The 27714-nt window shown below is 39.1% G+C and overlaps 1 protein-coding gene across 7 annotated transcripts in view; it reads left to right on the plus strand.

Annotated features, from left to right (window-relative positions):
• The window catches only part of NSMCE2 (NSE2 (MMS21) homolog, SMC5-SMC6 complex SUMO ligase), a 214300-nt gene that overhangs the window by 104526 nt on the left and 82060 nt on the right, over nucleotides 1-27714 (plus strand). For 3 of the 7 annotated variants that reach the window (XM_072774476.1, XM_072774477.1, XM_072774480.1), the window contains 3 exons: nucleotides 697-780; nucleotides 12508-12633; nucleotides 13391-13483. The exons of 1 other annotated variant lie outside the window; for it this stretch is intronic. In XM_072774476.1, the coding sequence (XP_072630577.1) occupies nucleotides 697-780; nucleotides 12508-12633; nucleotides 13391-13483 (303 nt within the window). The remainder of the gene's footprint in view (nucleotides 1-696; nucleotides 781-12507; nucleotides 12634-13390; nucleotides 13484-27714) is intronic. 3 more of the 7 variants (XM_072774479.1, XM_072774478.1, XM_072774481.1) reach the window with 3 other exon arrangements.

A 27714-nucleotide genomic window follows, 5' to 3' on the forward strand; every position in this document is an offset into this window, starting at 1 on the left:
ATTTTGTGCTGGAATCCTGTGTAATTAACTCCACTTGCTCTGCTTCCATGCCCACCAAGCTTCCTTCTGGTAATTTGCCTTCCCAAGGAGATAATTCACTATCAGGCTGATGGACATTCAGTAGCCTGATTGTTCTGTTGTTCACTGTAAATAATAAAGTCGCCTTTTTTTGTTGTTTTTTTATACATCAGTGTCTTGTGAGTTTTGTTAGCATGAGTCTGCATTCCTGGGTCCAAAGAGACGGGTATCAGAGTCTATGAGGCTCATCAAGGTAAATGCTACCTTGAGGGCATCTGTTGGAGCGGACTGCTGGATTTCCCAGGTGATGCCCATCCATGTCATCATGCTTCATGTTGCCTTTCCATTCCACACGTCACCAGAATAATTCTTCCCAGAAGTAACCTATTAAGAACATCTTCATAATGTGCACATTTCAATTAGAGAGTACCAAATATTATCTCATTGAGGGTAGACTCCTTTCTTTTGGGTGAGTATTACTTGTTTGGTGGCAAAGTTCACACCTGTATAGAGGGATGGAGTATATATTGTAGATGCCATATCATGAGGATCTCTGACGACTCATTTCCAATTCTGGCTTCTCAGCCTCTTCTGGCTTCACTCTGGCTCTCATCTCATTGTCCACATTGATCCTGGCATCATTCTCAAGTCACCTCCTAATCTGGGTCTCTCTTGCAGCAGCGAAACCTAAAGAAGATGGAGGACACAATGAGGTCGACAAGATTAAGGATAAGGATGCACGTAGAGCAGGCAATGAACGAGGTTATAGAATTTTTTTCTTCCGTTCTCATCTTTCTCTCTTTCTTCAAAACAGCCCCAGTAGCATTTGAAAGCATTTCCAATCACACACGCTGCTATGGGAAAAATACAGCACAGGTTCCCAGTGACATGTTCAGCTCATCTATGAATATAACGGAACTCAGACCGGATTTCAATAAATTGTTAACAGCAATTTCTTGCTAAGACGGATATCAAAGTAGATAACAGGGCAAAACCTATTACAAGTCTTAAGTGAATTCCGGAATTTTTCTCTACGTGAATACTACCTCAAATATGACACTGTCAGATGGGAGGGGACTTTACTAAGTTACAGTTTTCCCCTTTCTTCTGTTCTTCCCCTTTCACCCCAGCTTCCAGCCAGAATAACTGACCACTGAATCTCACTATAAATTTATCAGGAATTTACCCAGAGCAATCCTCAGTTGTCACTACTATTTAAAATAATATATTTTTATGAGAGAATTAAAACCTCACAGAAATTCCAGATAGATTAAAATAGAATCTTAAAAAGATGTTTTTGTAGACTTGGTTTTTAAACCCCCCCTTTTTTTTTAACATTCACAATTTTGTTCATTTCTACAATTGGAGCTCTGCAGAATTAGACACTATTGGATTATTAGTATGTATAATAAATTCATGAGACCCTTATCTGTACATCATGACAGAGCTGTTCTTGTGTGTTGACATTAAATGATATGGGGCTGTGTTGCTAGACAGGTAGCTGTGGACCATTCCTGATTACCTAGATGCTAATTAATTAATGAATTCATGAGTTCTTTTGGCCCAGTTCACCAAATGGGCTTTCATTTTCTTTGGATGAAAGATGATGTTCATGAGGACAGGGTCCAGTTTCCATCCCCCTGTAAGCAAGGTTTGTTTCACAGCCAGAGACATCTTAGATGTAAGAGCAGTAGCCACTCTATGGACTCCACAGTAATGAAAGTTAGCCAGGTGGCATTAGAACACAAAACAACCAAGCCTATCACCATTCTGAGATACCTGTCCTACCTTTGTGGATTAGTACAACCTCTTAGACGAAAGTTAGCATTTTCAAAAGCAAACCTGGGAGTATTATATGCTGATGTGAGAAGTTACCAAAAAAAGAAAGATCATATCCCCTTCCTTTATTAAATGTTTAATTAAATGGGGAGAGGATGCATATGGTCCACATTTATTTAAAGAACAAAAAACAACTTTCAAAACTACTTTTATTTTTCAGAATTTACATACATCTTATTTCACCAAAGTGACTGGTATGTTATCAAGATTCCTACAAATAGGGAAGTACATAAACTGTACTGTGAATAAAGGAGTAGAGTGAGCCAGGGAAAGAGGGCCCCCTGAGAAATAATGAGTGTGTGACCCTCTCTTCCTGCCCCTCCTTTGTCATAAGCCCTGCCTCTTCCTTTTTCTCTTTCCTTCTGCTGACGGTCAGAGTCTAGATAGAGATTCACTAGCCAGAACTGAAAAGACAACCTGGTTGTGGAACAGAACGTCCCTGAATTTGGGTAGCATTATGGCAAGCTGAAGTTTGCAGTTTTCAAAATTAATACACATCTCTTCAGATACTGGCATGCCTTTTCTTGGAAGCCCCCCTTTCACACACTGACGGCATGAGGACCCTGTGTAAAATGGCCAAGGAGTTAGAAGTTTCTTTTCTCTCTGAGTTCTTTTCTGGCATGTGCTTTCATTCAGCTCTCCTGCAGCCTTCTGACTCTCTGACTCTTGTCCCTTTGCAGTAAAAGTTTACCCTACAGCTCGATGTTTTGAGGTCAATCCCTGTGTTTGTCTGTATGTTGTGTGCACGTTATCTACGTTGTTTTTGTTAGTTTGTAATACACTCTAGAATCATTCTAATAAGCGTTTCTTGAATTTCTAGGATTGACTGTTCAGACAGTCTAAAAATTACCCTCAACAAATGCATATACACATAAAATATTGGGCACAATTCTCTGGTATCCATGCACTTCTAAGGTCTGTTTATGGATCTCAACTGGATTCAGAATCCCTCTCCCATGATGGAATTCCAAAGATCTCTACTTTCGTGGTCATTTGTGGGATTTGAAAATACATTCATTCACCAGATATGCATTAAATGCCTACTCTGTGCCAGAATTATGCAGGGCACGGAGATACTGTGAAAAGGATAGTGACCCACCCATCAAAATTTCCAGTGTAGTTGAGGAGACAGACAAACAGACAATTACAATACAGAATAGATGCAGTAGTAGGGGAAATATGGGATACTTGGGGAACACATCAGATGAATATTTAATTCAGCTTTGGGGCATCAAGAAATTCTCCTTACAATGATACCTGGATTATTCTCCCAAGTAGAAGGAATGCTGTGTACAAAGCCAAGGACATTATTGACTTGTATGTCATGTTGAGAAATTCAGATTTGATTTTAAAAGGCCTTAAGTTGAGAGGATAAAAACTGGTATGCGAGGAAGATAAGTGACTATAGCCTGGAAAGAATGAGTTGGGAGAAGCAGGATTGGAGGCTGGCAGACTTTAGCAGTAAGCCAGGCAGACAATAATAGTGATTTTAACTAAAGTACTGACTATGGATGAAAGGAAGAGGATGAGCAGAAAGAAAATGAATTGGAAACCACAGAATTTAGTGATTGACTGCATTCATTCCTTCAACAAATATTTGTGGTGCTGCTGGGTATTAGGGACCTCTTCTTTTTTTTTGCTGGCCACCCATGAGCCCTTTGATTCATGATTCCATTTAGCGAGGGTGTGAAGATTAATATGTAAGCTCAGGTTACCATCTTGAACCAGGAGCCTCTCCAGTACATCCTGATGAATGATAGTGAAGTAGACGAGACACTATCTTTGTCCTCAAGTCTAGTGGTGATGACTTCTAGGCTTCTGGAGCAGACAGCTCGGTGGATGATGGTGCTATTCACCAGAGATGGAACAGATGAGTCTCAGACCAAAGTCCCTGGGCAGGAGAAGTACTTCCTCAAGCTGTAAATGCCCCTCCGGAGATTTCAGGATATCCCTGTAGTTGAGAGTCACCGTGCTTAATGACAGATGTTGCTGATGGGAGGAAATTTCTATATAAACAGTATTCAGAGAGGGGCCAGAGAATCACTGATAGAGATGATAGGAAGAGTATGTAGAATGAGAGGAGGGGCCTGAGGTTTGGACCTGCCAAAACTATGGAGAAAGAAGAGGAATTTGATGAGAAAGCCAAAGAGTATAAAGAATGTAAAGGATGTTCCAAGATGGAGCCCAAGAGACAGAAGGGAGGAATAGCATCGTGGCAGCAACAGTCAGCTTCAGGATGTACTGGATAGACTTCTGGTTCAAGATGGTAACCTGAGCTTACACATTAAACCTCACATGTTCACCACCGCTTTAGCTAAAAGGAATCATGAATCTTCACATCAAAAGGCTCAGAGGTGGCTAATGAAATTTTATGCTCTGTGAATTATATTTCAATAAAGCAGGTATTAAAAAGAATGATGAAAAATTCTCTTTCAAATTTATACTTTAAAAATGTATTTAAGTATCCAGATGTGTGGAGGTGGGATAGGATGGAGTGAGGGAGATGTCCACAAAAGAAGGAGAATAAATTTGTACCCAGTTACCTACTAACATCATATGTGAAAAGCAGTGGAGACGCACGTTAGACATTAGAGGGACTGTGCTGTTACTCAGATTTTACAGCCAGCTGAGGCATCATTTCTTGAAAGAGCAACAAAAAGATCATCTTTGACATTGAACAGCTTGCAAAGCATCCCATTCATGTACTTGTCCCGGAAAACAAAAATGCACAGAGATCTAGAGCCAACCAAATAATTAGAATAAAGAGCCCAATAGGGGAAGAAATCATAATAGAGTATTTTTTTAGTGGTATGAAATTACTTATGAATAATAGTTGTTAATACAGGCATAAGCCATAATGCTAACAATAAATAATTCCTCAAAAAAATTAATATAAAAGACCAATAATAACGAGAACCCACAATTATAAAATGCATCAACAGTTTGGCAGGCAGAAGGAAGGTGGACTTCAAGGAGCCTCAGTGGTGTCTTACTGTTGGCTTCTGTAAAGAAATAGAGGTTGAAGAAAATTCTAAGTTAAGCAGTACTAGTGTGGAAACGGGTTGAAAATTTTCTTAATTGGCTAAGGGACAGGAGAAGGTGATAAGGAGAAAACAATTTGGAAGCATAAAAAGCAAAATATAGCTTAAATTCAAACAACATATTCATTACCACACAATAACTCCCTGATTCTGTCAGAAGACAAGTATTCAAATTAATTTTTTTTTAAAATCCAACCATAATATGATCCAGAGTCACACTTCTAAAAAAAAAAAAAAAAAAAGAGTATATAACCGTAGATGCAGAGATTTTGTAAAAAATGTATTTGAAAAAATATATTTGATAGGGTAATATTTTTAACCCTAAGACAATAAATTTAACCTACAAAATTAATGACCAGAAATAATTTTTTTTAACAAATTGACTCTAAACGGCTAAAATTGACAAGAATAAGATTAAAAGAAAGACTCCCCCCCCCCAAAAAAAAGTACAAATTCTACACATATTTCTCAGTAAATTCTGTCAAATCTTAAAGGAGCAGGTATTTCCTGTGCTTTCTAATCTACTTCAAAGCATGGAAAAATATGGAAAATGTTCCTGTTTATTTTATGAAGCTAGAATGGCTATGACCAAATTTTGTGTTTTTTCTTTCTCTTCAAAGTTAAGAACATGTCACTTACGACTAAAGGTTTGAAATCAGCAGTCAAATATTAGCAAATGAGATCTAGGAGCATATTGAAAGAAGTGGAAAATATGATCAGTTCGGATTTGTTTCAGTAACATAGCATTTGCTTGTCATTAGAAAATCAGTTGTATAGTAATCACATTGAGGGACCCAAAGAGGAAAGCCTTTTTCCTTCCTGTGAGCCAAGCAGTACTCTGGTGATCCATCAGTGAACCAAAGTAACCAACTCCCTTTCTTTGTGAAACTTATTTTCAGTGGGAGAACAACAATAAGTAGATAAAACCTTGTATGTGCTTAGTGTAACAGTTGACATATGATCAATTTCAAATCAGTAGGGAAAAGTTGGCCTATTCCAGAAAAATTTTTGGAACCATTGGCTAATGTTTTATGACTCTATTTTAAATCCCAAGTTTATAATTTACATTAAAATATATTCCAGATGAATTGAATTCAGTGTTAAAAATTGAAATGAAACTGTGGGAAGAGATAAACAGTGACTACTTATACTACATTACATTCTGTTAGACCTTTTCAATCATGTCAGAAGTAAAAGTGCTTGGAAAGATTTATGACCTGAAGGATAATGTTGCATCGCTTCAGTACAGTAAGGACAAAAACAGCTCCTTCAAACTTGCAAACATTTAGCAAAGCATGACATGTTTGTAAGATTTATTTGAAGGTTTCATCTGGGAAGAACTGAAATATCCAGGGGTCTACCCAACATCATTACTTGATACATAAGTCCAGCTGTACCAGTAAGACCAACGTTTCTGGAGTGCTTCCTGTGTGCTAGATAGCATCCTGATGCTTTGCCTATAGTCCTCAAAACAGTCATCTGAATTAGTTACAGGTAGAATTTTACGAATTTTACAGGTAAGGCTCACAGGCACAGAAAGGTCTCTAGCTTGCTCTAGGCACCCAGCTCATAATTGGCAGAGCTGGGATTCAAACCCACTCTGGTGCCAGAGTCCATTATCCTAACCCTTATGTGGTACCAAACATATCTCTTAATTTTCTGACTTACTAAAGTTCTCAAAAAACAGGTTTCTGAAGATGAATTCAAGGAGGGGAGAAATTTAACTTAATCTATCCTAGTAAATTTGGGTGATGGCTTCCCAAATCAGCTTAAAGATCCCATGGGAGCCTGTGAAGGATGCTTTTTTCACCTACATCCAGTCTGTGAGAAGATCTTTGTGAGGAGTGTTTGGAATTCAGATTTCATTCAGTTGCCAAAATAACTCCCAGAAAAATCACCCTGAAGAATTTTTGAGTAAAATATTTCCCTGTTTACCCCAAAGCAAATGAATGGACTTTAAATGTCACTCCTTTCATCAAGATGTATTTGCAAGGCTGATTTTTCTCCCATTTGTGATCCTGAAAGTAAGGCAGTGTGCTCCATGTGGCCTGTATGCCCTTCTCTTTCCCACACCACTAAGGCTAGGAGGCAGAAGATTGCATCAAGCAAGAAAACTCAGTGCTTATGAAGCAACACTTTTAAGCAAATCTCACCCCCCCCCAATATCTGCCATTGTTTATTTTAAGTATGGGATTTTTAAGTTTTTTTAAAGGTGGCATATACTTTAAAAACACCAAGGAAACTCTGTCTACACGTGTACTTATATTGGTGTGGGAATGTTACGATGTTCAGAAGGTATTTTTCAAAAACAGCACACCTTTCTGTATCCTCCTAGATCTTCCTAGCCCTCTTATTTTAATTAACTTTAAACGGACAGAAATGCTGTTACAGTCTCATGATGCCGTTGAATTTCTAATTATCCTTCTGTTTTTAAAAATAAGTTTAATGTTTCTCTGTTAGTAGGAAATGTGGAAATGTTCATAGCGTAAAATATCTATTACTTCCTTTTTAAGTGGGTACTTATTAATGAAAAATACCCCAATTTTTTTCACTTTTATTCTCACGAATTCAGGTTTGTCTGAAATTATTATAGCTCTTATTTCTTTTGATTTTCATTTATTTTGTCATGTCTCTTTCAGCCATTTATTTTTATATTTTAAATCAATCTGAATCCTGATATGAGACTTATGTTGACAGCTGATAACAATGTTGATTATAACATTAATATTAGCCTACATATACTAAGTGTATATGTATGTTACAATAAAACAGCATGTACAATATCTCATTCTTATAAAATATAATACATCTATGATAATGCCATATGGAAAAGAATCTAAAGGGATATATATACACAGCTATTAAGAGTGGTTACCTTTGATGGTGAGACTACCAGTGATTTACATTTTTCTTTATATGTATATTCAAATTTTAATAGTAAAAATGTTTTATTTCCATAAGTTAAAAGTTAAAATAATTAGCAGTGGAATAAAATAGTCAGCTAGAGGACAAAATAGACAAATGTCAGTAGCTAACCTCTATACCAGCCATACCGTTTAGAAAGTATAATGGTGGGAGGGACAAAATAAACAAGCAAATAATCTTATTCTCAATAGTGACATAATACATAAAATGCCCAGAAATGAATTTAAGAAACATTTAAGCAAACAAATTTTCCCGAGAGATTTGACATGGTGGAAAATTATATTACGGGCTTCAATAGGAAGATGTGATTTTTTTTTTTTTTTTTTTTTTTTTTTTTTTTGCCAGTGCAAAGAGAAGAAACTTCAGTCTTTCACACAATGCAAGGGCTGATAGTTCTTTGAGTAGAATCAGTAGCATTTGGTGCCCAAGTAGATAAGGAGCTCAAGGAAGTACTAGGCAACAATGCTATTTCCAAATTTCCAGCTGAAGCTGTACAGAAGACAACCAGTTATTGAGAGCCTGTTATGTGTTGACATTGTGATAGTTATTTTAATTAATTAGCTGATTTCATCTTTACCACTACTTGAAAGTTATTAACCCCACTTTTCAGATAAAGAAACTGGCTTTTTAAGCAATGACAAATCAGTTGCCTCAGAGCTGACAGGGACAAAGTGTCAGAGCTAAGATTTGAACTTAGGCCTATGGTCTAAAGTCTTTTTTTCCCTACAGAATACTACACTATACCTTCACTACAAGACAAAGACCCCAGAAGGAGAAGCAGACTTGGGTTAGGACACTGAATTTAAGAAGGATTTTTGTTTGTTTGTTTTACTATTTACTTAATCTCTGATCTGTTATAAGGGATTTTTCAATGTCTCAGATGTTATATTGGATAAAAAGTAGTAGCTGCATAAACATTGGGTAGGCAGTACAAATCATGTTCTAAATATCCCTCATGGTTTGTCTTGTAAAAGCAGCATCCCATCTGACTTCTCTTATAGAATTGCTAAATTAATATGCCCTTCCTCCAGATTACCTAAAATGAAGTCATCTAGGCAGTCTGATTTACAAGGTAATTATTGCATGTAGGAAATTACATTTCCTAAATGTTCCACCATACAAGAAGAATCCTGAGGAAAAAGTTCACTTTTGGGGAGAAAACTGTTTGTACTTTCTTGGTAAAATGCTACGATGTATTCAGTTAATTGACAAATCCCACCATTTTTTTTTAAAGATTATCTATTGTTTTAGAAGCTTCTCAGAAAACCTAGAAGAGATTAAATATTTTCAGGTCCATTTAAGTGTGTGCTTCTAAAGCTATAATTAGGTATCTCTCTGAATTCAGCAAATTAATTTATTATTAGTTTTTTATTTAGTCCAGATTTACCTTTTGGAATTTGGTTTACAATCTGATCCTTACTAATGTCAAATTATTTCACTTCCTTTAGTTTTAATAATTACATTTAATAATTCAAACTCAGATACCTCTGTTCACATTCATGATTCAGTTGTGTGTAAAGATGTGTGATTACTAAGGTCTTATGCATTCTTTCATACTCTAATGGCTAGATGCGTGTCAGTGCATAGTATTTGAGTCATCAGTGTGCCACAAAACATTTTACCAAGACATGTAGTGCATCATCAAATAATTAAATTACAACTATAGCTGTAAAAGGGGCCCAATTTGTAAAAGTAAGTAACGTCTGCTTTAAAAAGGAAAGGAAAGGCTAAGGAAGTAAATAGTATGTACTTCCTATACATAACAAATTCTGAATCATTGTTATTTTTTATATAACTGAAACATAGATTCTTTGCTGTTTTTTATCTGTGTGCCTCAGATTTTGTTTGTTTGTGTTTTATTTGGCAAAATGAAGGGTGTAATTAGCTCATAAAATCCTCTTTTTTAAGATTTTCTTTCTTTCTTTCTTTCTTTCTTTCTTTCTTTCTTTCTTTCTTTCTTTCTTTCTTTCTTTTCTTTCCTTCCTTCCTTCCTTCTTTCTTTTCTTTTCTTTTCTTTTTTCTTTTCTTTTCTTTTCTTTTCTTTTCTTTTCTTTTCTTTTCTTTTCTTTTCTTTTCTTTTCTTTTCTTTTCTTCTTTTCTTTTCTTCAATTGAGGGGAGGGAGAGGGACAAGCAGACTGCAGGCTGAGCATGAAGCACGACCCGGGGCTCCATCTCATGATTCTGGGATCATGACCTAAGCCGAAATCTATCAAGAGTCCAATGTTTAACTGACTGAACCTCCCCAAACCCTCCCATTTCTAAAATGCTGTGCGACTTTAACCCTTAATTTCCTTTGGAGCTTAATCCATTTACTAATCAATGTGGCTGACTTGTCTGGAATAGAATCTCTGTGATACAAATGACTGATGGAGACCAAAGTTCTGTGTAGACAGTAGTCCAGGAATGAACCCATTCACTCAGCACATCCGTGCCATATCTGTGCATCCTAGAAGAGCTCACACACCCCAGTAGAGAAAGGTGAAGGTTTTAAAATAAGGCTCCCAAAATTCTTTGACACTCCTCTCATCACTTGATGGAACATCACCCTCTCCCCTTGAATCTGGACTCTGTGCTCCTCCAAAAGGAGACTATGGCAGAGGTCTAATCAGTTTCTACTTAGAAACTACCAGTTTCTGGGCATAGGCCTTAAGAAACAAGCAGCTTCTACTTCCTATTCTTGGGAATACTTGCACTTGGAACTTAGCTACCACACTATGGAAGAAGCCTAAACTGCCATGTGGAAAGACGCAGGCAGAGAGGTTAACAGCCAGCACCTGCTTGTCAGCACAGGGAGTGAGTCATCTTGGAAGTAGATTTTCCAGCTCTGGGAGAGCTGTACCAGCTGACACTGTGTGGAGCAGAGACAAGCCATGCGCACTGAGCCCTGCCCAAATTGCAGATTCCTGAGCAAAATAAGTGGCTATTGTGTTAGCCCACAAAGTTGTGTCACCAGAGCAAGGAGATAGTCACATAAACAAGCAATCTTAAAGCATTGTAGAATTATGATGGCAATGGTATGTACTGGGTATCACAAGAACACTGAGGAGAGGCAGCTAATCTTCAGATTCAGACAAGTGAACTGAGTCTTGAGTAAGAGACAAGTGGAGGGAGCAAGGGTGAGATGTTCTGGACAGAAGGAACAAGTATAATCAAAAGCAGAGGCAGGAAGCAGCATGATGTGCATGAGAAATTAGGAGCACTTAGGAGTTGCTGGAGCATAAAGCCGGAGATATGAAGTAATGATTGATCTAACCAGAGACAGCAGGGTTTGAGTCCTGGAGGTCCTTGAATGCCAAGTGGAGGTATATTGTAGTCAGACAGTTGGATGTTTTTGTTATGGTCACAGGTATTATTGGATGGAGCAATCTGATCCCATTTGTGTTTTAGATCCTTCATCTGACTGTGGGGAAAGTGGATTTTGAGGGTGTTAAAACTGGAAGCAGGAAGATCAGTTAGTTAGATGACCATTGTGGTAGTTCAGGCCAGGACAATGAGGGCCTGAATTAATTGCAGTGATGGAGAGCAGAAAACGAAAATACATTCGAGAAATATTAGGGGGGTTAAGAGGAAAGCATTTAGGTGGTAATAGGAGAAAATATTTAGTAACTAACTGGGGAGAAAGGGCAAAGTGAAAGAAGACTTAGATTTCTAGTTGGTGACTGGCTCGATGCTAGTACCACCAGAAGGGAGCAAAAAAAGAGTAGAAGTAAAAAATGAGAGGAAATTTAAGATATAAATAAACAAAAAAAGATATAAATAAACATTTGGGACAAGTATTGTCACAAAAGTGACAACTAGAATTATTACTGGATCAGTTCTCCAAGGAGAAGAATGAGAAGAGGTTGGAAGATAAAATTCTGGGAATAGGACCCTGACATTTAAAAGATGGCCAAAGGAGAAGAAACCCATAAAAGAGATGGAAAAGAAAGATGCAAGAAGTTCCAGGAGAACCAAGAAGGAGTTGTCTTGGGAACCAAAAAAGTAGTTTCAAGTAGGCAGTAAATCCTTTATGTCAAATGGAAACAACCAGGCCAGTAAAATAGGCATAGATGAGAAGTCATTTCTGACTTTAGACAAAGCCAGGTCCCAATGGACAAGTGAGTGGGAGGGTAGGAAGTATATACAGATGAAACAACCACTGGAATGGAGACTAGCTGGAGAAGAGCACAGAGCATGAGAAGGTGGGGTAGGTGGGAAATATGTAAATACTTTTATAATCCAAGCTATTCATGGCAGTAGAAGGAAGAGGTTGAAGAGAAGAATAAGAAGATAGGATTCATGCAATAACATTCACTTGGAGACAGAAGGGTATGGAGCCAAGGGCAGTCCTTTGAGATTGGAGGAATGTAGTAAGGATGGTTATAGTTGTACATAATTTTATAGGAGTGGGTCAGGAAATTGAAGATCATAGTTGATGGACTTAATTTTTTTCTGTGAAATAGATTTGTCCACTGAGAAAAGGGAGCAGAGCAGGATTAATAGTTGTACTGAAGAGAGTGATTTGTTTAGAATAATGTTTTAGAGAATTGGAAACAAAGACTGTCTTACAATAGGCAAGAGGGATTGATAGGAGACCCTGAAGGCCCAGTTGATGTTGAAAACCATAGTTTTGTACTAGTAACTGTCTGCATAGTCATTTGATTTTATCCAGGAGAATGCCCTCCCCCTCTCCCCCTTTAACAGGCTCCATTGGCAGAAGTGAGGAAAAATATGTGGTCTCAACTATGATCTTCAGTTTCCACAGAGAAGGAAGCAGGGCCTCCAGGAAGAACGACGTTTTATTTACAGCAATGAGATTGAGCACTCTGGGTAAAGCTGGGGAATGATTTGCTTTGGGGTTTTTGTTTTGTTTTTCTTCTTTTTATAATGACATCAGGGTTCCCAGTGGCAATATAGAAAAGATCTGAAAAGGAATCAAGAATGAGAAAAGCCACAGATGAGAAAATGCCAAGGAGTGAGAGGTTGGGGTAAAGGAGAGAGGTTGGGGATGTGCAGTGGTGATGTGATTTCCTTTGATTTGGTGGCCAGAGGGTTATTTGTGACTTGGTTGGAACAGAATACCTGACATATCTTTTATATGAGGCATTATAGTGACACAACTGACCAGTGGTCCCAACCAACTTCTGGCCTTCTTACAGAGCTTTGTAAAGAGAAAGTGAGAGTCCTGTACCCCCCAGGGACAGACTTCCGATATTCATAGTAACATTGTGGAACCTGATTGAGATGAGGGCTCCGCTCCCTCTGGGCAAGGGCTGCCACAGGCGTTGCAGTAGGGTGCCAAGGGCCTTGGTTAGGTTTCCACAAATTAGGGAACAGCAGCATTTCACTCCTTGCTGCTCTTGCTCCTCTCACAAATTTAACAGTAATGATCCATGAAAATACAGGTTATATTAATACAGGCTTTGTCATTTGTAAATGGATGCCTTCAACAACTGATAGAAAGGGTAGATAATATTATTCCAATTTAACAGACTAGAAAGTGAATCTCTGGGGTTAAGTTCATACTGGTTGTAAGTGGCTGAAATAAAAATAGAAATCAGATCTTGTAACTTTTCACTTTTTTCAGTAATGCCACACTGCAGTTATGGAGCTAAACCTACACTGGGCTTAACTAAACCAACCTCATCTGTTAGAGATGAAGCGACGGAGTCAGCACCTGGTAAAGTGGAAAACACACACACACACACACAGATGTCACAGGTTGGGTATTCTGGGAAGCCAGTTCTGAGCTAGAGATTGGGATGTAGAAGTCTGCTAGGGAGTGCTCTTGGGATCAACACTTGTGGAAGGGAAGGGAAAGGAAGGAAAGCAGGTTTGGGCAGGGGGAAGTCAAACTGATGATCCAGTCCCAACCAGAAGCATCAGCAGACTCTGCAGGGAGTTCTGAAGATGGATGGCCCTTCAGAGCTGTTCCTAAGTTGAGAACATAAGACCAGACCTTTATATCTCTTTGACCAGCCATCAGATGCCAGTCATTCCCAGAAGGAGCATGGTTTCGGGCAAGGTGACTCCTTAACTAAAGTGGTCTCCAAAGGGGGCTGAGCAGAGAATTTGCTGCCAGAAGCATCCTGGCTATTTGATTCCTGAGGAGCATCTGGAAGGCACCTCACAGTGTCTGCCATGGTGGACTCAAGGTTAACTTATCTGGACACGGTTTTATATCATGGCACTGCCACCTCCTAGCCACTCGGTAAGCTAGTTTTGTTACACAGGTTCTGGGTAAGGATTCTTTAAGCCTCTGGATCCTCTACTGTAAAATAGGAAGAATTACGTGAGAACTAAGCCTTCGTTTCCTTATTTATAAAACAGAAATAATAATTGTACTATCCTTTGGGGAAAGTTGAGAGGATTCAGCAAGATCATAAAGTTCCCAGAGTAACCATCACTTTCAGAAAATTAGTTGTTATTGTTATACCATATGTAAAGAGTCTAGTTGAGTGCCAGATACATAATATTTGCCATGAAAGTTGCTCAATAAATAATTGATTAAAAATGTTCCAGAAAGTGTCAGCAGCTTCCTGGAGGCCAAAGTCAGTGTCAAAACCAAAGCTCGAATGCATCCTACTACACTAGTCTCTGGTTTGGATTTCAAATCAAGGAATGTGGGAAGAGATTTCTCTGTGGAAGTCAGAGTAGGTAGTGGAAAGGAGCGGGCCTCCGCATGTGACTTCACCTGGGAGAGTCTGACTCTTTGGGCTAAGTCACTGGTGTTAGCACAATCTGAAAAAGCGTTTTTCAGAATAGAACCAAGAGGATAAAATTAAAGATGAAGTCATCTGACTAGCAGGACTCCATCAAAACAGCACTGTAGCAAAAACAGTGATTACAGTTTGGGACAGGTTGCTTTGATTCATTGGAGCTAAGTATGATATATATGTCTGCGTATATATATAACATATGACTGACTTTTGTGCATCTCCACCATTTCTAGTGGTTTTCCTCAGCATATCTGGATTCTAGTCCTGCTGGCTCCTTCACTTCTTAGATGTTGAACCAGGGATAATTCACTCTTTCTGGGCTTGAATTTCTTTTCTAAAATGAAGATTTGGATCTTGGTGAGCCACTTCCTCTTCTAGCATGGTTTAATTCTTTAATTTCCACTATACCCTACAGCACAGCTATTTTAAGACAAAACATGAGCACACCATCCCACAGATAAAGGATTGTATTCTGTGTGTGCAGAGGAGCACAGTGTGTTGAACAGAGCCCATAGAGAAAATTATTCAGTAGCTCTGGAAAAGAAAATCCTGATGTTTATATTTCATTGAAGAAGGAGAGAAAATCATGGTTTTGTGAATCAACCAAAGTACTCCATAGTGATCACAGAATCATGTTCTTACCTGTGTTTTTCTGTGGAATTATCCAGATTCATCCTGCGACATTTATTGGCAGTCACTTTTGTGCTGGATCATGTGCAGAGCCAGTTTATGCAGGCTGAACCCCAACTTTATTCACCCAGGGAACTTCACTTAAATATTCAAATGCAGTCTAGATCCAATGTCCTAAGGCTTTTGTTGTTTATGGAAGCATCTGGTTTTTACTTTTTTAGTTTGGTTTCTGTGTCTATTAGTCTTCTTATGCAACTGGGTTTATGACTTGAGTGGCTTTTGAAATACCAGCAACTAAACTTTCACTGGAGATTTATCACACATAAGGCATTTTAATATAACTCTTATTAGTATCTTTAATTCTGGGAATTTAATCAATACTTAACTCTTTTAAATTTTTACTTGCCTGAACCACTATATTTTTTTTTTCAGAACAGATACTTAGTTCTTATTTTATGAAACCAAGGAATTTAAAGCTGAGCTTTGAAGATAGATCAGGGAAAAACATCTACTTTGGTTTAAAGCTGGCCAGGTAAGGCAGTTATAAAAGCCATTTAGGAACTTGCGAAAAGCATTTGTGAAGTCAGTTTTTTGCAATTTTATGAAAGCTGTCATCTGTATACCTAAAGTGTGAATCAAACCTTCCTTTAGCCTTGTCAGTCACTTATTCATCCATTCATTATTATTCATCTATTCATTGTTCACTTATTAACTCACCAGATGTTGCTCTAGATATTGGGATAACAGAGATAAATAAGAAAGCCAGAGCTGGCTGTGTGCCCGTTCTGTGCCAGGCACTTTGAAACTTGGGAGCCCAATGCTAATAGCTACATAGGCTGGCATAATAGGATGAGTATGACAACTGGAGTCCAGTTGTTTCCTTAAACTCACTGGTAACCTGTCTGACTTTAAGCGAGACCAATTCTGTGACTGGTTCCTCATCTCTGAAATAATTTTGCTCACCCTACTTACATCATAGCTTTGATAGAATCAAATGAATTAGTAATTTTGAAAGAAATTTGAAAATTGTCTGGCATTACTTAAAGACAAATGATTGTGGCAGTGGTTTTGACCATTATGTTGCCTCTTTGGACAGGATTAAGGATGAATCTATTTTTATTGTTCTCTTGCACTAGATCTGTGCGTTTCTGATGGACAGACTTAACCATTTTTTCATATGTACAACCATGTTACCTCCCATCCATGGGGCAGAGACTTGCTAGTGATGTAGCTGGGGGATTGATATCTATAGCTGGTAAAACTTATTTCAAAAATATTATTCCAGCCACATATTGCATTAAGTCATTAAGTATGGGTTCGGTGTCCAAACTAAGTGGGCAGAGAGAAGCCTAAGGGATTGAGTTGGCATCTGTCTTCAAAGTGGCCAAATAGAAATCTTGCCTTAATTGCAGTGTCTTAAGGATCTGTACAGAGATGTCCAGTTGGCCCTATAATGTTTCCAGCATCCCTTTCTTTTAGATATTGGAATGCCCATGTATCCCTTTTGGATCATTTTGCAGAGCATCTTAGGAGGAAAGTAAAAAAAAAAAAAAAAAAAATTACTTCCAGTTTCATGTTTGATGTGCTGCTAGGTTTTAGGTCTATCATGCTGATGGGATGGAGTATGAACCTTGTCTGAGATGAGACAAGAGGTCCAGTCTTTTCTAAATCAAACCCAGTAATGGACTAACTCAAGAATTACTCTCATATACCAGCTCTAGATTACAGAGAGATTATTGTGTTCTATTCATTGCTATCTCCGAGTGCCTAGAAAAGTGCCAAATGACTGGCTCACTAAAAATGTTTTAAATAGGGCAGCCCGGGTGGCTCAGCGGTTTAGTGCTGCCTTCGGCCCAGGGCATGATCCTGGAGACCTGGGATTGAGTCCCACGTCGAGCTCCCAGGATGGAACCTGCTTCTCCCTCTGCCTGTGTCTCTGCTTCTCTCTCTCTCTGTGACTATCATAAATAAATAAAAATTAAAAGAAAAAAATTTAAAAAAATGTTTTGAATAAATAAAAGCCTTAGTCTACCATATAGAGTTCTTCTGATACTGTGATAATCCCAGATGGCTTCTTGAAAACAGAGGCTATTCATCTTGATTCATCTCAAGATGTCCAGTGTCTGGCACATAATTGATGTTCTGGGTTTTTGTCAAATGAACACATAGATAAGCATAACTAGGACTATGATGGATACCCCATGATGAGGATCTCCAGATCTCTCCTTAGAGTAGACCCTAAAAGAGAAAGTGACTTATTCCCAGGAAGTCTGAAGCACCAACCCAAAGTGCCCTGCTACATTTGTGAAGTTTCATTGAAGTTTCCTTGTTCTGTTTTCTTTCATAAGTTTTTGTTTTGTTGAGCTATGGTATGATTGACACACAATGTTACATTAGTCTCAAGGGTACAACATAGTGATTCAACAGCTCTACATAATGCTTTGCTCACCTCAAGTATAGCCACCATCTGTCACCATGCCATGCTATTACAAACCATTGACTGTATTCCTTGTGCTGCACCTTTTATTCTCGTGACTTACTCATTCCATTACTGGAAGCCTGTATCTCCCTCTTCCATTCACCAATTTTGCCCGTCCTCCCACTCCCCTCCCCTCTGGCAACCATCAGTCTGTATTTATGGATCTGTTTCTGTTTTTTTGTTTGTTCCATTTCGTTTTTTAGATTTCATATGTAAATATAATCATATAGTACTTGTCTTTCTCTGACTTATTTCACTTAGTATAATATCCTCTAGGTCCATTTATGTTGTCACAAACATCAAGAGCTCATTCTTTTTTATTGCTGAGTAACATTCCATTGTTTATATATGTATATACCACATCATCTTTATCTGTCCACCTATCAATGGACATTTGGGTTGCTTCCATGTCTTGGTTATTGTAAATAATGCTACAGTAAACAAAGAGGTGCATATATCTTTTCAAATTAGTGTTTTGTTTTCTTTGGGTAAATACCCAATACTGGAATTACTGGATCCTGTGGTATTTCTATTTTTAATTTTTTGAGGAGCCTCCATATTGTTTTTCACTATAATTCCACCAGTTTGCATTCCTGCCAGTGGTGCACAGGGTTCCTTTTGCGCCACATCCTCACCAACGCTTGTGATTCCTTGTCTTTCCGAATGTACCCATTCCAACAGGTATAATAAAATGGTATCTTGTGGTTTTGATTTACATTTCCCTCAAGATTAGTGATGTTGAGCATCTTCTTAGGTCTTTTGGCCTGGAGTTTCTTTTCTGATCTTTGCTGTTTTATTTTAGATTTTGTGCTCTGTTCTTATTCCTTTCAAAAAATAATCCTCAAGAGAATAGATAACATTGATATTCCAAGAAGATACCTTGGGTGTCTCCTCTGCCAAGTCCCATCCGTGTCTGTTGCACCCAGTGACACTTGTCCGTGGGGCATGGCACAGAACAGGGCAAGTGCAGGCTGTTCTTGCTGTTCTGTTCTTGCCACTTCAGAACTTCGTAAGAGACTAAAAGGCCCAGAGAGAATTGGCACAGGAAAGAAAAGAGAAGTGAGACAACCAGCCATGTTACTTTCTGAGAGTTTTATTACACCATCTCTCTGCCTCATTGATTCTTCCAAGTCTTCCTAAAGCAATAATAATACTAAAAAATGTCCTTACTTCTTCCTCCAGTACCTTGACATTTGTAAGCATCTCATTTGATCTTCCCAACAACTCTGTGAAAGTGATTTTGTTTGTTTTCAGTGTTACTTTTACACAAATGACAAATCTCAGACCAGGAGGAGGGCTGGAACGAGGGTGAAGGGACTGCCAAAAACTCAGTAATCAGGATAAATAACATTTTGTGCAATATTTACACAAAATTTACAGGATCTGACAGGGCCAGGATTAAGGTAAGGCATATGGTGTGAAGTATGAAGTAAGTGCAGGATTGGTGTCACAATTGAAAATTCTACTTTGTTCATCATGGATTTGGGGGGGGCATTAATTTTGATGTTTGGAATATCGCATTAAAATATGGTTTGTTCTGATTGGTGAATTTCTCTGTAGCCTCTTCAGTTTGCCCCTGAGGCCACTGCCTCAGTCACCTCCCCCTGGATCCATCCAGCCTGCCTCCCAGATAGATGCCCTGGGTCATACACCTGTAGGTAGCAGAGCCTGCCCTGGAAACAAGGCTTTCTGCCTCTTTCTGACCCACCATGCCCCCACTCAAAACGCCTAATTATCTTTGTGAACATCTATTGGTCTATTATTGTTTTTTAAATCTTTAAATTTTCTTATGCTTTTTTACCCTGTTATTTGAGAGTCTCTGTATTACCCTCACGGTGAGCTTTCCACATATTTTTTTCAGTAAATGGCTCTTAGGTACCCTCTCTTGTTTTTAAGTTATTTGACTTCTAAACATTTCTGGATGAATCTTATCTCAAGGGCATACTTTGAAATTGCTACCTTGCTTAGAGCTAAATTCTGCGATACAAATTAAGAACCTCTGAGTATAGCTAATTCTTTTTTTTGTTTTTTTTTTTTTAAGAAAGAGATAAAGCAGGGGGCAGAGAGAAAGAGAATCTTAAGCAGGCTCAACCCCAGTGCAGAACCCAATACGGGGCTCGATCTCACAATCCTGTGACCATGACCTGAGCCAAAACCAAGAGTCGGACGCTTACCCAGCTGATCAACCCAAAGCACCCCAAGGATAGCTAATTCTGCATGAGCTGGAGGAGAGAGACTTTATTTTTTAAACACCCTCAAATTGTACAATTAAACACCCTCAAATTGTAGTGATTAGAATAGCAACTAGGAATTTAGCATCATGTCCCATAAACTCAAAATTCCTACAGACTTTGCTCTTTAGTGAAGATTCTTAGATAATGAGAACAGTCCATGAGTAAGAATTAAAAGCACTGCCCATGTTCACTTTCTATGGCAGGAGGGTGCATAGGACTATATGGAAGTATAGATGATCTTTTTCTGTGAAGATTTTGTTTTTCTAAAGCGTCCTGCTTAGAAAATTAGTTGGTCTTGCTATCTAGTTGGGAAAAACAAACCAATTTCTTTGTACTTGGCCTTACTTCTCAATAATTTACAAGCATCCCTGAGAATGCCAGGTCCAGTATACTTGTTGTTGGTGGGGTCAGCAGGTGAGTGGCAAACAGACAAAGTACTGGCAGTTTGAGATTAAAAATGGAAGGTTAAAGAAAAGACAGCAGTAATAGACTTAGGAGTGTTTTGTGGTGATTTTGTTTTTTGGGTTTTTTTTTTTTTTTTTTTTTTTTTGCACGTAAAGGTAAGTCTTACCAGAGGTAAAGAGAGTTGAGGGCAAGGAAACATACCTTTGAATTACTTATGCACTGGTGTCTATTGAGAAGGAGGAGTGATGTTAGGAGTTACCGTGGCCCTGGGAATTTCATCAGGTAAGAACTCCGATTTATAAATAAAGGCAGTGAACATTTGATTTGAGGACCAGATGAGCATGTTTTCTTTGTTGCCTTACTCTAGTGAGCACAAACGTGTATAGGGGCTTCCATCCATGGGGTATTTTTATGAGAGATTGTGAGAAGTAAGACTATAATGTCAGGGCCAAACTGCTGAGGGAGTGGAATGCTGAGCTGGGAAATTGATGTCTTAAAAGTGATAACCAGGGAATCCCTGGGTGGCCCAGCAGTTTAGCACCTGCCTTCGGCCCGGGGCGTGATCCTGGAGTCCCGGGATCGAATCCCACATCAGGCTCCCTGCATGGAGCCTGCTTCTGCCTCCCTCTCTCTCTCTCTCTCTCTCTGTCTCTCATGAATAAATAAATAAAAATCTTAAAAAAAAAAGTGATAACCAAAACTATAGGAAGCTTTTGATATAAACCAAAGTGGATACCAAGAAAAGTTTATATATACAAACAGTTTAATCTGGTAGCATTATGAAGGCAAGAGAAGAAACTGGAGACAGGGACGGTACTGATTTGTATGTTAAAAACAAGAAGTATTTTGAGCACTATTTTTGGTTGATTCAATTAGAAGGGTAAGGAAATGTGAGATAAGTGGCAGAGGAAATTGGCATTTGTCACCAGGCCTTATATTGGTTATTAGAAGGAAAGAGAAGGGACCTCAAGGTTTTATCATGGATGTCCAAGAAAACAGTCAATCTTTACCAACAAATACAAAAGGAACTGATTGGCAGTGAAGGAGAAGATGGTGTATTAAGTTCCACATACGGAATGAGCCATTAAACTATGCCTTCCGAGGGGATCCCTGGGTGGCTCAGCAGTTTAGCGCCTGCCTTTGGCCCAGGGCGTGATCTGGGAGTCCCGGGATCGAGTCCCACATTGCTCCCTGCATGGAGCCTGCTTCTCCCTCTGCCTGTGTCTCTGCCTCTCTCTGTGTGTGTGTCTCTCATGAATAAGTAAATAAAATCTTAAAAAAAAAAAAAAAAAAAAACCTATGCCTTCGGTTGTTGGAGATGCAGACCTGGGACTGAGAGAAAGACGAAGGCTAAAAATAATTATTTGGAAGTTGCCCACTGATATAATGTTGAAGTTTTAGCAGGAACAACAGAGGGCTGAGATGCACACACACCCATTGGCTAGAAAGAGGAGGAAACCGTGTAGGAGGTGGTCTGTGATGGAAGAGGTACAAGATCCCAAAGTAGGGTAGGAGCCAAGGGAGGAAATGATTTCGGGAGTGGTGTGGCCAGCAGTGCCAGAGCCTGCAGATGAAAACCAATGAGTAATCACAAGAGTAGTCTTGAGCTTAGAAAATAAAAATTGAAATCCAAGAAGAGGAAGGGTGCCAAGAAGTTAGAAGCTAAAATAAGAGGTGATCCTATCAGAAGACCATTGGGTGAGCTTTTTTTTTTTTTTTAATTTTTTTTTATTTATGATAGTCACACACAGAGAGAGGGGCAGAGACACACACAGGCAGAGAGAGAAGCAGGCTTCATGCACCGGGAGCCCAACGTGGGATTCAATCCCGGGTCTCTAGGATCGCGCCCTGGGCCAAAGGCAGGCGCCAAACCGCTGCACCACCCAGGGATCCCTGGGTGAGCTTTAAATGAAGTTAACTTGATTGGGACGCCTGGGTGGCTCAGCGGTTGAGCATCTGCCTTCGGCTCAGGGCCTGATCCCGGCATCTGGAATCCAGTCCTGCATCGGGCTCCCTGCAGAGAGCCTGCTTCTCCCTCTGCCTATGTTTCTGCCTCTCTCTCTCTCTCTCTCTCTCTCTCTGTCTGTCTCTCATGAATAAATAAATAAATAAATCTTTTTTTAAAAATGAAGTTAACTCAATAGATGACATTTAAATCGCTGGTGTTTTATCAATTTCAAAGATTTTTTTTTATATAACTGGTAGATTCTTGGGAAGAGATCTTTTGTATTTCCACAAAATACGAGCTTCTTTTACAAAGACTATCTTTGGTCATTCCCCAAAATAGATTAATATTAATTTGGCTCTTTTACTTTGAGTAAGAGAAGCTGGTTTACCTGTGGCTGACTTGCTTTTATGTGGACATATAGCATTCCAGAGCAAGGAAGTAAGATGCTGTTTTCTTTCATTTTTTTTTTCTATCTGTGGAGCAAACAAAACCATACCATCCTAATATGGCATTCTTCCATATTTCGCTCACTGTTTGATTAATTTATTTCCTGTCCCTGACATAACTTTGGAAGAGGAGGTTTTTTACAGCAAGAGTTCTGATAGATGTGAATATTCCATGATCACAGCTTTCTACAAAATCATTAACACTCTTGTTTTATGCTTTGAGTGTTTACTACTTGGCAGTAGTTCATGGAATCTGACTGTATCTAAGAGCTGAAAGGCAAACTTGAATCACTTGGGTCCGCATTACAAAGTATAAGTTAATTCACTTGGGTCTTAATAACAAGACATCCTGAATTAGTTACTGTCGTCATCATCTATAGTTAAAAACAATCACGTTAATTGATCAAGAGTCTTTTACCAAGCTGAGAGCGCAACAAAATAAGTTAGCATAACTGGTTAACCTGTGCACGGGAAGCCTTTGTTAATGCATTCTGTCATTCGCTTAACATTTATTGAGTAAATAGACACTTTATGCCAAGCTGAAGGAAATGCCAGTCACTACCCTTAGGGCCCCTCAGGACTGGTATCTTTACAAAGAACAAATATTTCAATATGATGCAGTAGTAGATGTTAAGTAACAGTAAGCAGAGGGAGAAGAGAAAGTGTGAGGAGAGCATGATAAAGAGAGAAGTAAAAAATGAAGTTGGAAACAGTATATGGGAGACAGTTTATGCAAATCTTTGTCACTTGCTAAAGAATATGAATTTTATCCTGAAAGCACTGGTGTACATTGAATTGTTTTAAACAGAAGCAAATCATGATCTGCATCATGTTACATTTTGGGCAGAATGGCAGATTTAAGGAGAAGGGAACACTGAAGGCAGGAAGACTTTTTAAGGTACTAGTAAGGTGGTCATGGAGAGAAGGAATTCGAGAGATATTTGGGAGGTAGCAGCAACCGGCTGAATGGAAAAAAAATAGGAGGGAGAAAAAGAGACAGGACAGAGTCAAGGACAAGTTTGCAGCCAAAATACCCAGGGAATGGGGAGTGAGGGGTGGAAGAAGGGTCAGCCTTTGGCTATCTCTCCTGTGAGAGATTACAGAAGCTGAGTCATCCAAGGCTGATTCAGTCCCGGACATGAATCCTTACCTGTTCATCTTTGAAACCAAGCATGAAATAAATGGCTTTTGGCCTCTCTGAAACTGAGACCTTTGGAACAGTGCTGAATAGGTATGAATCCGGTTTCAGAGGCAGGAGCCTCTGAGTTTCTACATCAGGGTTCTGGAGGATGCATCCTTGCTTCTATTGCAGTAGGATACCCGTCCCATAGTGGTTTTCACTCGTCCTTTTTAGCAACTCTGTAATCCTCTGTTTTAACAGTTCACCCTGATAATGGTTATTATACTTACTACTTCATAACTTCAAAAAACCCAACAACATTGAGTAATTAGTCTGCATAATATACCTGTGTGTTAGTAGGTGATTATTGCCCCATTTTCCAGATGGGCAAACCCAGTGAGAGACTCAGTGAGCCACCTGCCTGAGGCTGCACGGCCTCATATTGACAGAGCTGGATTCTATATCTGCATTACCTTTATCTTATCACACCCATACTCTGTGCTCATTGTCAGTCTTAACTTATTAGATCACGTTTACCATTTCACTTACTCAGAAATCTCAGCATTCAGATACAGAAAAGGGCAGGCAAGATACAGGAAGGAGTGAAAGTGGCCAAATGACTCAGCCCTGCCTATGTGGAGGCGGGGAGGGGCCAGGAATAGGAATATAAGCAAGTCTTAACTCCAGTGTCTCCAGGGAAGGAATGCCCACTTTCCAATGGAGCAGTGACATCATTTCAGCCAACAGACCAGCCAGTCATTATGTCAGGGAGTCTCCTATGGCACTTTGGTGCAAACTGAACACTATACCCAGCAGTAAGAAAACGATTATTATAGAAATTGCCTCTGTGTGTATATATATATGTCTATGTATATGTTTTATATGTATATATAAAAATATATGGCTGTGTGGTATGATGCATAGAGAATTGACTTTGGACCTACACAGACCTGGGTTGAAATGCCTTCCAAGAGGGAGCTGGGTGACATTGGCTGGCTCCTTCTCCCACGGCTGTGTGGGAAAAGATCAGATGGTGACGTATGTCACCATTCCAGAGTGCAGACTGACAATTACTGCTCCATACACAGTTGCTGTTAATTTTATTCCCAAAGACAAGATGTAGTGCTGGAAGAGCCCTCTGACTTTTCTGCTAAATGACAAGAGCAGGTAAATTCAACTTTTGAGGAATTTACAGACTCTGATGAAAGGAGCCATTGAAACATTTCAATATTGAGTCAACGAGATGGGGTATCACCCCTGGTCTGCTGACAAATATGGGAAGGTAACTTCAGTAGGCCAGTCATCAGCGTGTGCCTTCCAAAACATTATAGTCATGTTACAGTAAACTTTTTATATTTGTTGCGTCACAAAGATTTATTGAAGCGATAAAAGTTATTATGGAAAACAGTGTGCAGTAACTATGGTAACAGTTATTTGATCTCTCAGTAATTAGCTAAGCATTTCGTTGCACAATACTTTCACAATGCCTTCCTGGTTAGTTCATTAAACAAAATTAGCTTTTGTTTCAACTGCCTTCCTACAGCGTCTCAAATTTGATTTTAGTTCAAAAGAATTGGAAAAGTGTATTTTAAAACTACCTTTCTGACTTCCAGCTTAGGGACCTATTTTGAGGTTGCAACTGGTTTTTATTTCATTCCTTCTTTAGACCACAGTATGATCGTGATTCCTCAGATGATCCTCCAAAGTGTGTCTCAGCTTAGTTGAGTGGGCTTAGAAATGAACAGGGTAGAGTTGGAGACGGGTTTCTTATTTCTGGCTCCCTTCCTGGCTCAGATTGCAGATTGAGGTCAGCTGATAGCTTTCCTGTGGCTTAGTTCCTATACCTGTGAAATTGGGTTGCTGAATTATAAATCTGAGAATCCTAAGATCTCATTAGTGGGGTCATTTCTGAAGGATATTTTGCAGTCTCCTGATGGTCCCTGCAGGGGACCTCCTGCAGCTGATCCGTGCCCAGGTTTTCCAAAGCACCCCGTTCCAGGTGCCTCCTCTGCCTCATTCAGTATAACTCATGCTACGTTCAGGTACCTCTCCTTTTTCAAGGTGGAATGCGTTATAGATGATTCACCTCAGTGATGATGTCATTCTCCAAGGACTTCCAGAGCTCTTGAGACAAGGGTGTCTCAAACTGTGTTTAAGAAAGGCGTATCAGCTGTACACCCCCTCCCCACCCACCTCCACTATAAAGGTGAAGCTGAACCCATACATACTGTTTGGTAGATGGGAGGTCCTAACTATAAGGGAAGGCTTCAAGCATTCAAGATTGCAAAACAGAAAAATACTGAAAATGAAACAAAAAAATGTTTCAACTTACTTACTAAAAATGAGGCGGTTCTAAAGTAAGTTAGCAAAAGAGGATTTTTTAAAATTCAGTGCAAGTTCTTGTATTTATTTCATTTTAATTCCTGTTAATTTAGTGATTTTAAGTTCACTTAAGTTTTTAAAGACAGTACTAGCTTTTAAAAACTAGTTGGCTTTCTGATCTGTGAGTCAAGCACTTCTCTCGATTCACTGGATGTCACCTACCAGTTTTCAGTTGGGCAGGTGTTTACATATGGGCCATAACATTTCCAGTTTCCTGCATATTTATTTGCCTGATTAGATTGTTTTCTATGTAGGATAAAGGCTTGTTTAGTTTCACTGACTAGGGTTAAAAGAGAGGAAGGCAATCATAAGCGTCTCCTAACAATAGAGAACAAACTCAGGGTTGAGGGAGGGAGGTGGGTGGTGGATGGGTTAAATGGGTGATGGGTGTTGAGGGCACTTATGATGAGCACTGGGTTTTGCATGGAAGTGATGAATCACTGAATTCTCCTGAAACCAATATTACATGGTATGTTCACTAACTAGAATTTAAATAAAAGCTGGAAACAAAAAGAATCTAACGATAAGAATCTATTTTGTTCTTGATTGGCTAAAAAAACGTTAAGACCAATCTGAAGAAAATAAAAATAACAACAAGCAGAATAAGTTATCATAGGTGACCTCATCACCTGACTCATTCCCCCACCCCCCCTCCCCCCACCCCCACCCCCACCATCTTCCTCATTCCTGCCGCAATCCTATATGATTTTGGCATCTTCACTGAAAAGGCCCCTAAAACTCTTCACACTTAACTTCTCTTCCACATACTCTTCCCTTCTTCATAGAAGAATGTTTTTCTTTTACTGCATTTGGAAAAAAAAAAAAATCGATGTTTTTTGCTGCAACTCTCATTGAGGCTTCTGTGAAACTTTCCCCAATTTCTCCCTCACGTCATCCTCTGTTCCCTAAGTCTCTCATGTCATTTGTGCCTAATTCTTGGGTACACTTAGTATAATTTGTGGTTAAAAATGATCTTCCCAATGAGCTGTGAACTCCACCAGCAGAGTTCCACTCTGTATTTCTCCCTGTATCTTTCTGCATAACATACAAGACCATGCCCATGGACAGCCAGCCAGCCAGCCAAACCAGTGGTTTCTCATCTCACCACTCCCTGACTTCTTAATTCTAGGCATTTGTCATTTTTATTTGCTGCCCAGCCCAGCCACACTGGATATTTACCTTCTAACTCCTTCCTTTTCTGTAGACCTACACAATTTCCTATGTATGGACCACCACCACCCCAACCCACTGTTACTTTCAGGAAAAGAGGAAGATAAGTACTGTTAATTGAGTACCCAATGTGTTTTAGGTACTTTACAGTGTATTTTAGTCATTCCCACAACCCTATGAGGTAAGTATTAATAACATGAGAAACTAAGGTTCAGAAAGATTAAATGGCACAAGAAGCTAATAATTGCAAGAGCTGTAATTTGAACACGGGACTCTGCCTCCAAAATGCAACCTTTTTCATTTTCCCAGTTCGTTGGCTCCATTTTCATGACTCAGCCTAACATGAATTCCACACTAAGCCAATTCATTAAAGCAGTC

The sequence above is a fragment of the Canis lupus genome, chromosome 14 (genome assembly GCF_048164855.1).
Source record: "Canis lupus baileyi chromosome 14, mCanLup2.hap1, whole genome shotgun sequence".
NCBI lineage: Eukaryota > Metazoa > Chordata > Mammalia > Carnivora > Canidae > Canis > Canis lupus.